This window comes from Rhipicephalus microplus, chromosome 4 (genome assembly GCF_043290135.1).
Source record: "Rhipicephalus microplus isolate Deutch F79 chromosome 4, USDA_Rmic, whole genome shotgun sequence".
Lineage (NCBI taxonomy): Eukaryota > Metazoa > Arthropoda > Arachnida > Ixodida > Ixodidae > Rhipicephalus > Rhipicephalus microplus.
Genome location: NC_134703.1, coordinates 101,772,260 through 101,785,655, shown reverse-complemented (window position 1 = coordinate 101,785,655; position 13,396 = coordinate 101,772,260). Strand labels below are relative to the sequence as shown.

At 43.8% G+C, this 13,396-nt stretch overlaps 1 protein-coding gene and 10 non-coding genes across 11 annotated transcripts in view; all 11 read right to left on the bottom strand.

Annotated features, from left to right (window-relative positions):
• Positions 1-4,198: 4,198 nt before the first annotated feature.
• LOC142814519 (uncharacterized) overlaps positions 4,199-13,396 on the bottom strand; it is a 50,795-nt gene continuing 41,597 nt past the window's right edge. Inside the window, exon 10 of the mRNA XM_075893363.1 lies at positions 4,199-4,506. Within this exon, the coding sequence (XP_075749478.1) occupies positions 4,345-4,506 (162 nt within the window). The 3' untranslated portion in view covers positions 4,199-4,344. The remainder of the gene's footprint in view (positions 4,507-13,396) is intronic.
• TRNAV-CAC (transfer RNA valine (anticodon CAC)) lies at positions 8,309-8,381 on the bottom strand. The gene has a single exon. It is a non-coding gene; the product is annotated as a tRNA-Val (tRNA).
• On the bottom strand, positions 8,538-8,610 carry TRNAV-CAC (transfer RNA valine (anticodon CAC)). The gene has a single exon. It is a non-coding gene; the product is annotated as a tRNA-Val (tRNA).
• TRNAV-CAC (transfer RNA valine (anticodon CAC)) lies at positions 8,767-8,839 on the bottom strand. The gene has a single exon. It is a non-coding gene; the product is annotated as a tRNA-Val (tRNA).
• On the bottom strand, positions 8,995-9,067 carry TRNAV-CAC (transfer RNA valine (anticodon CAC)). The gene has a single exon. It is a non-coding gene; the product is annotated as a tRNA-Val (tRNA).
• On the bottom strand, positions 9,223-9,295 carry TRNAV-CAC (transfer RNA valine (anticodon CAC)). Its single transcript has one exon. It is a non-coding gene; the product is annotated as a tRNA-Val (tRNA).
• TRNAV-CAC (transfer RNA valine (anticodon CAC)) lies at positions 9,451-9,523 on the bottom strand. The gene has a single exon. It is a non-coding gene; the product is annotated as a tRNA-Val (tRNA).
• On the bottom strand, positions 9,680-9,752 carry TRNAV-CAC (transfer RNA valine (anticodon CAC)). Its single transcript has one exon. It is a non-coding gene; the product is annotated as a tRNA-Val (tRNA).
• TRNAV-CAC (transfer RNA valine (anticodon CAC)) lies at positions 9,907-9,979 on the bottom strand. The gene has a single exon. It is a non-coding gene; the product is annotated as a tRNA-Val (tRNA).
• Positions 10,136-10,208, bottom strand: TRNAV-CAC (transfer RNA valine (anticodon CAC)). The gene has a single exon. It is a non-coding gene; the product is annotated as a tRNA-Val (tRNA).
• On the bottom strand, positions 10,364-10,436 carry TRNAV-CAC (transfer RNA valine (anticodon CAC)). The gene has a single exon. It is a non-coding gene; the product is annotated as a tRNA-Val (tRNA).

Sequence of the window (13,396 nt, the reverse complement as noted above, 5' to 3'; positions counted from 1 at the left end):
AAAAAAAATTGCAACACGGTCACCTTCCCTCCACATGCTTCGAATATCGTCGATTCCCAAGTACGTGTGATCTGCCGAGTTGTTTGTTTTGTTTTACTCTTTTTTTTCATTATTTTAAGACACACTATACGCACGTACTACACTTTCCCATATTGTACAGCTGAAGCGTCCATGGGTACTATCAAGCATGCATTATGGACGTGCACTGGCCGGAACTAGATGCGATGGCGCTAGCGGAAAACAGTGGGACTTCATACAACGATACCACTGAACTGTGATTCGGGAATCTATAGGCCCAACCATGGAAAGCTCTTCATTTTTATCGCCGAAACAGGCTTCCAATATAGCATATTTTAAGTGCGAATGCAATTAAACTAACTTCTTAAATTAAAAAAGCTAACATAAGGAAATCGTTCGAATGTGTGTTTAGCTTCAACTAAAGGTATTTTTTTTATATTCTGATAATGTTCATGCGAGAAAATAAAGTGGTTTTAATGGTAGCTTAGAAAAATATTGATTTAGCATGAAATTAAGTACGTCAGTTCGATCTTATTAAGAACGTCCAGCGTAGAGTAACATAGTTGCTCTATACTTTCAGCGTCTATACTTGGTCCACTGTCCAACTAAATGATTTAGGCGCCGCTTTTCGCCGTACGTGTGACAAGTACCATGCAATTGCATGCGGCATTAATCTTACCTGTATCGAAGATTGAAGTCGCAGAGATGACCGACAGTGATTATCGGATGTAATATTGGAAGGCGACAAACACTGCTGGATTACAGCAGTGCATATGCCAAACTAACGCACTTGAGAAATCACTATATACCTGTAAGTTTCATTCATTCATCACTCCATTGATATGAATCACTTTACCCTGTATGGCTGGCTGGCTATACGGTGGTAGCATGAATACTGCAACCCTTGCCGCTCAGGGGAAGTTCTCTTGCGACGTCACTCCGTATAGCCACACACAAAGCCTTCTAAGAAGCTTACGTTTACAAAATCTCACAAATGCGGCTCTCGCAGAGATGCCGCTGTGCATAGTCCGTGGACAGTGTGTAAGCGGTGGTATCTTTGTAAACAAACACGAGAACAAGGGTTGCACGGGATTGAAACATGTCACTACGCCATGCTGAGTTAGTACCATTGTTTCTGAACACACTCGCTATAGAGTGGACATTCGAGCTCCCATTTTGAAAACGGCTATGCGTATCACAATAGTGTGTACTCGAGATTAGGGCAGACAGTATGACGCCGTTTCTGTTTGCGATCATGGAGATTGGTGCCGAACCGGAAGTTCGCTTTCAATTCATCGAGTACACGAGGAAAATGTGGCTGTCGATACACTCTCACCGCCTCTCTAAGAACCTCATTCCGTTCTTAAAAGCTTATCGCTAATCAGGACGCAGTAGAGAAAGGCGCACTTGTGCCGATATTTGAAGCTCTATACATCGTGCACGCAAGTACTCTTGAAACTTGGGTTAGCGAGGTTTCCGGCAACGCTGAAGCTATCCGCAAATGATAGTGTGCCACTAGAACACACACCCTAAGTTGAAAGTGAAATTGCGAGCACGCGATGCACATTCATCGGGACAGTTTGATGGCGTAGACGAGAAAAGAGTTCTTGAATCCTTACTAGTGCGCATTCTTTGCGAGAATTGCGCGTGTTCGTGAGCATAAATAAATTTAGGCTTGGCAAAGCACCACGTATTGTCACTATTAGACGAAGAACGAATCGTAGGTCGCGGGTATACCAAGCGTCATAATTTTCCTCGCTTTTCTATAGAGGTTCGAAGTCAATTATGCAGAAGTGTAAAATGAAGGCGTCGCCATTGTGCTTCCGCATGGTGCCTACACTCGGCTCACTTATTGCGCGAACTTAACTGAAGCATCGTAGCCAAATTCTCTACCGAACGTGCCTGATTCTGTATGTTGCAGTTTCTTAGGCACCATTGTCGTGGTAAGTTCACGCTATGAAAACCAAGTACTGACTGTTAGATAGACATTATGCCAACGCAACGTTGGGGTTGGGGTAGTTCATGGTTAGTAATACGAGAAATGGTATAGTATTTAGGTCACTGCGGCAAGTACTACTTAGGTCTCTTCTCCGAGTGTTTCATTACATATTCAGTAACAGTGAGAATAAGTACTTTAAAATATTTCTGATTTAGTTTTTGAGCAGAATTATGGGAGCACAAACGGACAACACACAATAGAAGACGGCTCGACCAATGTTGTCGTCTTCTCTTCTATATTGTCTTTTTGCTTTCAAATCTATTATAGAATGAACCAACGTGCCCAACAAAATAATATATTAATAATGGGAGCACTAGTGTCACCTTTATATGCACTGCGTATAACTGTACAAGTCGCTTTAAATGTTCAAATTTGCGCTGTAAAAGTCGCAAATGAGTTCACATTTGCATTGCTGAGCAGCGCATTACAAAGTTAGCGGTCCCGAATCATCGAAATGAGATTCGCTGGCGCGCTTACTTTGCAACGATGGGTGGACTGCGTTGCTATACGAACCTTTGGTTGAAACGTAATTGACTTCGCTGGCCTCGTGCCTTAATCCCATCGCGTGTAGGCTCCAGTTTACCGCACAATACAGACCAGGCTTTCTACCCGGAAAGCTTTTACGTTCGGCACTGAACACGCATTCGCTGTATGTATTGAAATGAACTTTCAACGTAATTTAATTATCTGCAAAGCCCTATTTAAACTGAATATTATCTGTATACCGAAGGCAAAAGTAAGAACTTGTGTTGTTTGAAAGAATAAATCATCTTTCAAGTACTTAGCTGTAGCCTCATATTGTATATCGCTGCGACAGTCGGCACCTGTCAGCTAGAAACCTATAACGCAAGCCGGTGTTTCTTTTTGTTTTTGATGTTTTTTTGTTTATTGGTAAAACAGCCCTCGCCTTGTATACCATTTAAGGATCACCACGTCAAACAGTTACATTGGTCACATCACGTGTACAAAATTACTTCGCTATACCACCGCAGTTAAGGTAATGTCATTGAATTGCACAAGACCAATAACATTGCAATTGGACTGAATCGGGACATGAGGCGACGAATTCATAAGAAATATTAATTTACACAGCAGGAAAAGTCATCATATTGTACTTGCAGCTGCCATTGTTCTGTGTCGATTATGTCCTAATAATTCGTTTTGAAAACAGCTGTGCATTGGCCGGGTTCACTAAAAGGGTGGAAGCCGTCACCATTGTGTGTCGACGATAGCTATGCACCACGTCGTAATAGGCAAACAAGGTTATTTGCAATTGGCGTGTGAATATTGCACATTTTTTGCGGCATTATTTTGATTTCTAATCGATGACATAGTTATTTTAGAACTAAACTTGCTTATATATACACGTGCCACCACTGCAACCGTCACTCTGTTTCTATCTAATTTATGGCCTGAAAGTTGTCACAAAGCTAAATGACATCTGTGTGATCAGTGGTGTAACCAGAAACTTTCTGTTGCAGGGGGGGGGGGGGGGGCGAGGGGCATTCCTTTATGAATGTTTGTGCGTGTGTTTGTACGTGTGCGCACATACAAAACGCAAAATTTACGCTAGTTCGAATTTCCCTTCCCCCACCCACCCCCAAATCAGCCGCTTAGCTACATCACTGTGCGTGAATATTCTACGAGTGTCCTAAATTGATTTTGTACTGATCGCTGTGTAATTTAGCGCTTTTTTAGGGCATTCATAATTTAGGGGTGTTTTGGAACGCAGTGCCCTATTGTATGGAAACTGCCTCTAGTCGTACCGAGGGCAAGTTCGTTTCTGAGCAAAATCAATTTGTCAAGAAAGACAGTTCATCATCATCTTGCTGCTGTACGGGCAATACAGAAACCTTGCAGCAGTAGCAATGACCGATAGCGTTCTCAAAAATCGAGGTCGACGTCACCAGTCGGTTACCGTGAATAGTGTGATCCCACTATAGGATCAAGAGCAGTCGTGTGCCGTGAGTACAAACACACCTCGCCCACACTGTCACAGCTTGCGCAAACTATCTCGCGCCTTTTTATTGCTGGCATGCCACTATGGGCGCCCTACCGTTTCTTTCCACGTGTACCACGTTTTCCGCAACACGAACGGCGCAACTGGAGTGATGGCGCTGGCGGTCACACCTGCCGCGCTAGTTGAGAGGCTTCCGCGCAGACCGCACTGTGCCACCGAAAGCAATGCGTGCCCGTACACGGGCCGTATTCGACGGCTCCGCTTCTTGTTAGACGCCGCACGTGGCGGGTCGGCGGGAGGCACGTGCGGTGGTAAACCGGTCTGTAAAGGCCGTGCCGCGGCGGGATGAGCCAACGGGCGCCGATGGTCAGGGTCGACTGTTGCGCCGTATCCAGTCGACGTACTCGCTGACCCTGGTGTAGACGCCCGGGAAGCCGGCGGCCGCACATCGACTGCCGAATGACACCACGCCCACGACCAGCCAGTGGCGGTCTCGGTCTCGCACCATCAGCGGACTCCCGGAGTCGCCCTGCGAGTGGGATCGAAATCGACTCGTTTACATCGATGCAAGAACAGTGCTCGTTCTCTGTTGCGCGATCAACTCTGTTCCTCTTGGGTAGAGCACTTACGATTTTTCGAATGTTTATTGAAAGACGTGTGAAAAAAATGAAACCGATGTTTCTGGCTCAAGTCAACAGTGATACGTAATAATAATAATAATAATAATAATAATAATAATAATAATAATAATAATAATAATAATAATAATAATAATAATAATAATAATAATAATAATAATCGGCAGTCTCACTACGCCCACTGCAGGGCAAAGGACCCTCTCATGATACGCCAATCAACCCGGTCTTGTGCTTTCTGCTGCCACGTTATACCTCCGAACTTTCCAATCTCATCTGCCCATCTAACTTTCTGTATTCCCTTCGTGCAGTTGGCTTCTCTGGAACTCTAGTCAGTTACGCTTCATTACCAGCGTTTATCCTGCCTACGTGCTACGTGCCCGGCCCGTGTCCATTTCGTTTTGTTGATTTCAACTATGATATACTTAGCCCCGGTTTGTTCCGTGACCCGCTCTGTTCTCTTCTTGTCTCTTAAAATTACGCATATCATTTTCCTTACTATCGCTCGCTGCGTCGTCCTCAACTAAAGCTGAACCCTCTTTGTAAGCCAGGTTCCTGCTCCGTATGTAAGTACTAGCAAAAAATGCAGGTGTTATATACCTTCTTCTTTAGGGTTAGGGGTAGATTACCATTCATGGTTTGTGCTTTGCTGATGATGATTCACCCCATCCTTATTATTTTAAATATTTCACTCTCATGGTTCGCCTCTCCGGTTCGTATACCTGTCCTAACTACACATATTCTTTTACGACTTACAGCGTCTCTCCACCTATCGCAAAGCGATGTTTTCTGCCAAGGCTGTTTTACATTACGTTGGTTTCATGCATACCATTTTCAGAACTACTCTTCTGCTTTCGTGTCTAGTTCAGTAATCTTGAGCTGTAATTCGTCGCCTTCGTTACTCATCAAGGCAATGCCATCAGCGAATCACAGGTTACTAAGATACTGCCCGTTAACTCTTTTCCCTAACTCTTCCCAATCTAGGGCTCTGAAAACTTCCTGTGAACACGCGGTGACTCACATAGCATTGCAGAGATCGTAACTTCCTGCCTTGCACCCTTGTTTATTGGGATCTGCACACTTCATTCTGTGTCGACACCCAGACATTGTAAAGGATGTATAAGTAGTTGGCAAGATCCGATGCAATGATTATAAAATGATAAGAGCTTGCGTTCACCTAGATTTAAAAAAAAAAAAGCAGAGACATAAACTGACACGAAAGAACCCAATGAGCTAACAGTGGGAGCAAAAGGAAAGGAAATCAGAGTGTCGTTTTAGAATAGATTCGCGGCTCTGAGCTGTGTAATCGACGTTATCATTGACACAATAAACGAAAGCCTTACTAGTATCATCAAGCAGTCTGAAATATAAGGTGGAGGTAGGCAGGACACTGGCAAAGTATCCCAGAAAATGAAAAGTCTCATTAACAGACGACAAATTATGAAAGCCTCAAATGCAACCGACAAAATGGACCTAGTAAATTCTTTGAAGTTAATAGGCGTATCATAGCCGACATCAGAAAATATAACTTTGAGAAAATCGAGCAGACTGTAAAAAGCGCGTATATAGAACTGTTAGGTAGGCTAATAAAAGCTGTGAAGGCAAATTTGAACATAGGCGAAAAATCGAATGTGTGCATTAAGGGACAAGGAAGGCAATGTAAAAACTAATATGGATAGGATAGTTGAGGTGGCAGAGGGGTTCTGTACATAGAGCTGTACGGAAGCCGAAACGACCAAGATAATAACGTAAGACGCAATAAAAGGTTGGAGGATTTCAACATCCTGTACTAGTAACTAAGTATTGTAAAAGCCTTATAAGGATTGCAGAGAAGCAAGGCCACTGATGAGAATAAGGTAACAACGAACCTGCTGAAGGATAGCGGAGAAATTGTGTTAAATAAACTGCCCTTTTTTACTATTTCTTAACGGGAAGGGTACCATAATCTTTGAAGAAATCTATCATCATCTTAGTCCGGAAGAAACGATATGTCAAGGTATCAAGAAATGACATGCCAATCAGCTTACTGTTTGTTCTCTACAAACTATTTACAAAACTAATAGCTAATTACCCAACGGTGACATTAGAGTTCAATCAACCAAAAGACCGAGCAGGTTTTCGTACAAAGTACTCCACAATAAATTATTAACATACTCTCGATCAGGAAACCAACACCTATACATAGCCTTCATAGATTACGAGAAGGCATTTGACTCAATCGCGACATTAGTAGTGATGAAGGCACCACGGAATTTGGGTTTCGATGAATCCTACATAAACAAACTGGAATAAATCTACCGCAATTCCACAACCACCATTGTTCTCCATAAAAAAAGCGACAGATACACATATTATTGTAGAATAACCTTACTGTGTGGATCAACCATTGTCTTCATAATTAACGCAAATTAGGTGGTAATAGAGGAAGATAAATATGGTTGATGACCTCTTTATCTGGTTAACAAGGCAAATGTTACAGAAAATTACACTGGAAATATCAAATACGAAAAACACATTGTTTTCGCCCGGGATCAAACCGGGGACCTTGCGCGTGTGAGGAGCACGTCACTATACACCATGTGAACCAGCCCTAGATGCCCTGCATGCTTTCAGTAGACTGACAAGCGCCGGCTTATAAGTTGACCTGTTAGAGAGGAAGAAAACAACATCAGTGACCTCCGAATTATTGAACTACACAATAAACGACAAGTCTAACTCTTCAACAAGATCTATCAAGGACTTGGGTATTCACTTGACATAGAACACCCAAATAGACGCCGTTTTTAGCAAAGAATCTAGGACAGTTGGCTTCGTTCGGCCAACCTTGAGTTTAGCTGATACCACCACTTAACTTCTCGCTTACATTTTCGTACGTTCAAAAATCAAATATGCATCGCTAGTGTGGAACCCGCATCAGTCATACATCGGTCGTAAATTAGAATCTCTACGAAATAAGGCTGCGGGATTTATTATCAAAAATTATGTGCGAATACGAAGTATACAGAAATTAACTCTTTATAAGATCTTGTTCCTTTGGAAGCGCGTAGGCTTGTCACGCTTCTTTGATTTTTTTCCTAAAACTTATCTCAATCCGTCCTCACGCATTGCATTCCCTATCGAAGAAGCTCGTCGTGTATCGCCGTGACTTTATCATCCACAAGAAGTCGAGCCCATCTTCGTCCGTACCAATGTTCCCATTAACTCCTGGCTACTACTAGCCATCCGTTACTAAAATCAGCTTCCTGCTGACATTGCAGGTATTACTAATCATAACGCATTTGTAAACAGTCTGAAATGTCACTTTAAAGCTTAAATTATTACATGTCGAACTCCCCCCTCCTTTTCTTTCCTCTCTCTTCTCGACACATTGCACTTTCGTAATTATTTTTTTCCTGGTTGAATTTTGGTGTCAGATGTATTCATTGCTCAAACATTTGTGTATGCCTTAGGAGATTGATTTACTATTACTTTCAATATTCGCACGTCATCTACTTTCAAAAGACATATTATTATTCCTGCAACATAAGTAATACTTTCTTATATAATCTTTTTTTGATTAGTTCTGTTTGTTAAAAAAACTAGGTTAAGTCGAATTTAGACGAAGTTGAAGAGAACTGCGTCAGTGACCTCTAAATCTGATATTGAGTTAAACGTGAACAAACATAAAATGGAAATATCAGTGCGAAAAAAAAAACATGTTTCCGCCCGGGATCGAACCGGGGACCTTGCGCGTGTGAGGCGCACGTGATAACCACTACACCACGGAAACCAGCGCACGAAGCCCTGCTCTCAGTAGACTGAAAAGCACGGTGTTATAAGTTGGCTGGTTACAGAGAAAGTGAACTGCGTCAGTGACCTCTAAATCTGATACTGAGTTAAACGTGAACAAACATAAAATGGAAATATCAGTGCGAAAAAAAAAACATGTTTCCGCCCGGGATCGAACCGGGGACCTTGCGCGTGTGAGGTGCACGTGATAACCACTACACCACGGAAACCAGCGCACAAAGCCCTGCTCTCAGTAGACTGAAAAGCACGGTGTTATAAGTTGGCTGGTTACAGAGAAAGTGAACTGCGTCAGTGACCTCTAAATCTGATATTGAGTTAAACGTGAACAAACATAAAATGGAAATATCAGTGCGAAAAAAAAACCATGTTTCCGCCCGGGATCGAACCGGGGACCTTGCGCGTGTGAGGCGCACGTGATAACCACTACACCACGGAAACCAGCACACGAAGCCCTGCTCTCAGTAGACTGAAAAGCACGGTGTTATAAGTTGGCTGGTTACAGAGAAAGTGAACTGCGTCAGTGACCTCTAAATCTGATATTGAGTTAAACGTGAACAAACATAAAATGGAAATATCAGTGCGAAAAAAAAACATGTTTCCGCCCGGGATCGAACCGGGGACCTTGCGCGTGTGAGGCGCACGTGATAACCACTACACCACGGAAACCAGCGCACAAAGCCCTGCTCTCAGTAGACTGAAAAGCACGGTGTTATAAGTTGGCTGGTTACAGAGAAAGTGAACTGCGTCAGTGACCTCTAAATCTGATATTGAGTTAAACGTGAACAAACATAAAATGGAAATATCAGTGCGAAAAAAAAACATGTTTCCGCCCGGGATCGAACCGGGGACCTTGCGCGTGTGAGGCGCACGTGATAACCACTACACCACGGAAACCAGCACACGAAGCCCTGCTCTCAGTAGACTGAAAAGCACGGTGTTATAAGTTGGCTGGTTACAGAGAAAGTGAACTGCGTCAGTGACCTCTAAATCTGATATTGAGTTAAACGTGAACAAACATAAAATGGAAATATCAGTGCGAAAAAAAACCATGTTTCCGCCCGGGATCGAACCGGGGACCTTGCGCGTGTGAGGCGCACGTGATAACCACTACACCACGGAAACCAGCGCACAAAGCCCTGCTCTCAGTAGACTGAAAAGCACGGTGTTATAAGTTGGCTGGTTACAAAGAAAGTGAACTGCGTCAGTGACCTCTAAATCTGATATTGAGTTAAACGTGAACAAACATAAAATGGAAATATCAGTGCGAAAAAAAAACCATGTTTCCGCCCGGGATCGAACCGGGGACCTTGCGCGTGTGAGGCGCACGTGATAACCACTACACCACGGAAACCAGCACACGAAGCCCTGCTCTCAGTAGACTGAAAAGCACGGTGTTATCAGTTGGCTGGTTACAGAGAAAGTGGACTGCGTCAGTGACCTCTAAATCTGATATTGAGTTAAACGTGAACAAACATTAAATGTAAATATCAGTGCGAAAAAAAACATGTTTCCGCCCGGGATCGAACCGGGGACCTTGCGCGTGTGAGGCGCACGTGATAACCACTACACCACGGAAACCAGCGCACAAAGCCCTGCTCTCAGTAGACTGAAAAGCACGGTGTTATCAGTTGGCTGGTTACAGAGAAAGTGAACTGCGTCAGTGACCTCTAAATCTGATATTGAGTTAAACGTGAACAAACATTAAATGGAAATATCAGTGCGAAAAAAAAAACATGTTTCCGCCCGGGATCGAACCGGGGACCTTGCGCGTGTGAGGCGCACGTGATAACCACTACACCACGGAAACCAGCACACGAAGCCCTGCTCTCAGTAGACTGAAAAGCACGGTGTTATCAGTTGGCTGGTTACAGAGAAAGTGAACTGCGTCAGTGACCTCTAAATCTGATATTGAGTTAAACGTGAACAAACATAAAATGGAAATATCAGTGCGAAAAAAAAACATGTTTCCGCCCGGGATCGAACCGGGGACCTTGCGCGTGTGAGGCGCACGTGATAACCACTACACCACGGAAACCTTTTTTTTTCTTTATTGCCTGTTTTCGGCTCACATAAACAATACACATATTAACTGATAATTACACAACACAATCCAAAACATTGTAAAAACCATGGCTCAAACGATGTGGCCACGCATCAGTTAAAATGTTTTTATCGTCGATAGTACTTCGACGCGCGGCAACCATTCTGGGGGGAATTCCTGCAACTTTTGTTCATCCACAAAATTTCTTATATACTCTTTGAAGTACTGGGTGGGTGCTCGTGCATCTACATCAAAGTGCATGGCTGCCATCCTGGATTTCCAAATGCTATGAAGAGCCATAAGCATTATCATATCATATGGGGTACCATCGTCACTTTGTATATGCAAATAGCGGATGCCATATGCATTTATGGGGAAGTCTTTTTTGATCGTGCGCTGGAGCACGTCCCAAAGAAAGACAGCATCCCAGCAGTCAATGAATACATGCTCAATTGTCTCCTCCTTTCTGCATATTATGCAATGCGTGCCCCAAGGAACGTAGAACCCCTTTGCAGCCATCCAGGTTTTGACGGTCAGCGTACCGGTATGTAATTTAAAAAATAAATTCTTAGCACCTGGCGATATTTTCACCTTGACGCGCTTTAGTACAGTGTGGCCACGGCATACATTGTAAAGGGACCGATACATAGGCACTGGTAAAAACACATCACATAGGTCCTTGTACAACCTTCTTCGTCGGACTTGACTCAAGTATTCAAGTGAAAACCGCACTGACAGAAGCCTACAAGAAAGTACAACTTCGCGGAGAAAGCCATAAACACCACCAGGTACGCTGCAGGTTGATACAACCATGTTAGGCAAGTGTTGCCCCAGGCGAAGTTGACAGACAGTGCGAAGGAATGGGTTGTCGACGTCTCTAAAGAAACAAAATCGATTGACTACCTGTCTTAAAAACAAATGCGACAAGCCGAGTCCTCCATTTCGCACTCGAAGAAATAAATTGGTCCGACTCGATCTTTCCCAAGACGATTCCCACACAAAGACAGCGAACACACGGTGAAATTTTTGGATGTTTACCCTTGAACAATGTAAGACTTGTAAGATATACCAAATTTTACTCACTAAGAATATGTTGCAAATTGTGGCTTTAGAAAACATAGACCAATTCCAGCCATTCCACTTGTTCACTCTTTCCCGCAGGTTATCCACTTGGCTCCTCCAGTACGATTCGCTGTCTTTGTAGCATTCGAGGGGAGCACCCAAGTATTTCACCGGTGTCGTAACAAACCTTATGCTGGCAAAACTGTCTGGGGTTTCTGCCATGTCACCGTGCCAAAAGCCAAGGCATTTTCCCCAGTTTACAGCGCTGCCACTTGCAGCACAGAAGTTAGTAACGCATTTGACAGCATCTGCTATGCTGTCAGAGTCCGCGCAAAAAATGGCAATATCGTCCGCATAAGCCAACAGTCGGACTTCAACCTCGTGCAGCTTAAACCCACGGACACAGTCATTCTCTATGACACTCAAACAAAAGGACTCTATGTACAAACAAAACAATAGTGGTGAGAGAAGACAACCCTGACGGACCGAACGCTTGACTGGGATGCGCTTCCCCACCACCTTGTTAACGATTAGCCGCGTTGAGCAGTCTCGGTACGCCATGACAACCCCCTCTTTGATTATTTTCCCTAAATTCACATAATCTAGGATGCACAGCAGAATTTCATCAGGCACCCTGTCAAAAGCTTTCTCGAGGTCGATTTGCAGCATTGCGACTCGCGCACCAATAGCGTCGCCACATTCGAGGATGCTCCGGGCTGCGTGTATATTCGTGAGGATAGTTCGACCTTTAATGCCGCACGTCTGATGTGGCCCCACAAGCTCCGTAATGACTGTTTGCAACCTTTTAGCTAGGATTTTCATGAATATCTTGTAATCTCCATTAGTGAGGCAGATTGGGCGGTAAGAATTTACTTTGCGCAGTGCAACGGGTTCTTCCGATTTTGGTATAAGAACAGTGTGAGATGATGAAAAGGACGGGGGTAATATTTTCAGCTCGAATGCCTCATTATAAACGTCAGCTAATACTGGTGTTATTTCAAACTTGAAACACTTATAAAAGGCGGAAGTCAGACCATCAGGGCCAGGCGATTTCCCGGGATGCATACTTTCAATAGCACTGTTAACTTCCTCTTCCGAAATGGGTTCTTCCAATAATTCTTTTGCATTATTGTCAAGCTTTGGCATCAGCGGTAAAAAATCTTTTTTAAAACGATCGACATCAACTGAGCTGGCGGCGAATAAACCATGGAAGTGCTCAAAGAAAGCACGCTCGATAACATCTGCGACGTCGCTGACTTCACCCTCGTGTTCAATTTCTGTTATCTGATTACGACGCGCATGCCACTTTTCTGAGCCCAACGCCCTTTTTGACGGTGCTTCTGCCGTTATCAGTCACTCGGCTCTTGCCCGCACCATAGCACCGCGGTATCTTTCGACATCGAACCGCTCAATTTTACTTTTCAACGCGCGAATATCTTCAAGAAACATGCCGGGCATTCTACATTCTTCGAGGAGCAATTTTTCCAGGTTTCTGCGCATGAGCTTTTCTTCTGCTCCTTTTTCTCTGCTTATAGCGCTCGAGCGTTCCAAAGCCTTTAATTTAACGACCTGCTTGAAGTTCTCCCATTTTTCTCTAAACGTCTTTTTACTGCGAACTTTCATTTCTTCAACTTGCGTCATTACTTCCTCCATAAATTTTTCATCACTCAGCAGATTCGAATTCAATTTCCATAGTTGCCACTCGAAGGCCCTTTTCGTTTCTTTCGTGCTAGCTACTACAAAGCTAACCAAGCAGTGGTCACTAAATGAAACGGCGTTAACACGGTATGCCTTGCAAAGCGGTACCAATTCTACGCTCACGTACGCCCTATCTAGTCGGGCATGGCTGGCTGCCTGAAAGTGGGTGTACTGCATAGTCCGGCCACCACCGA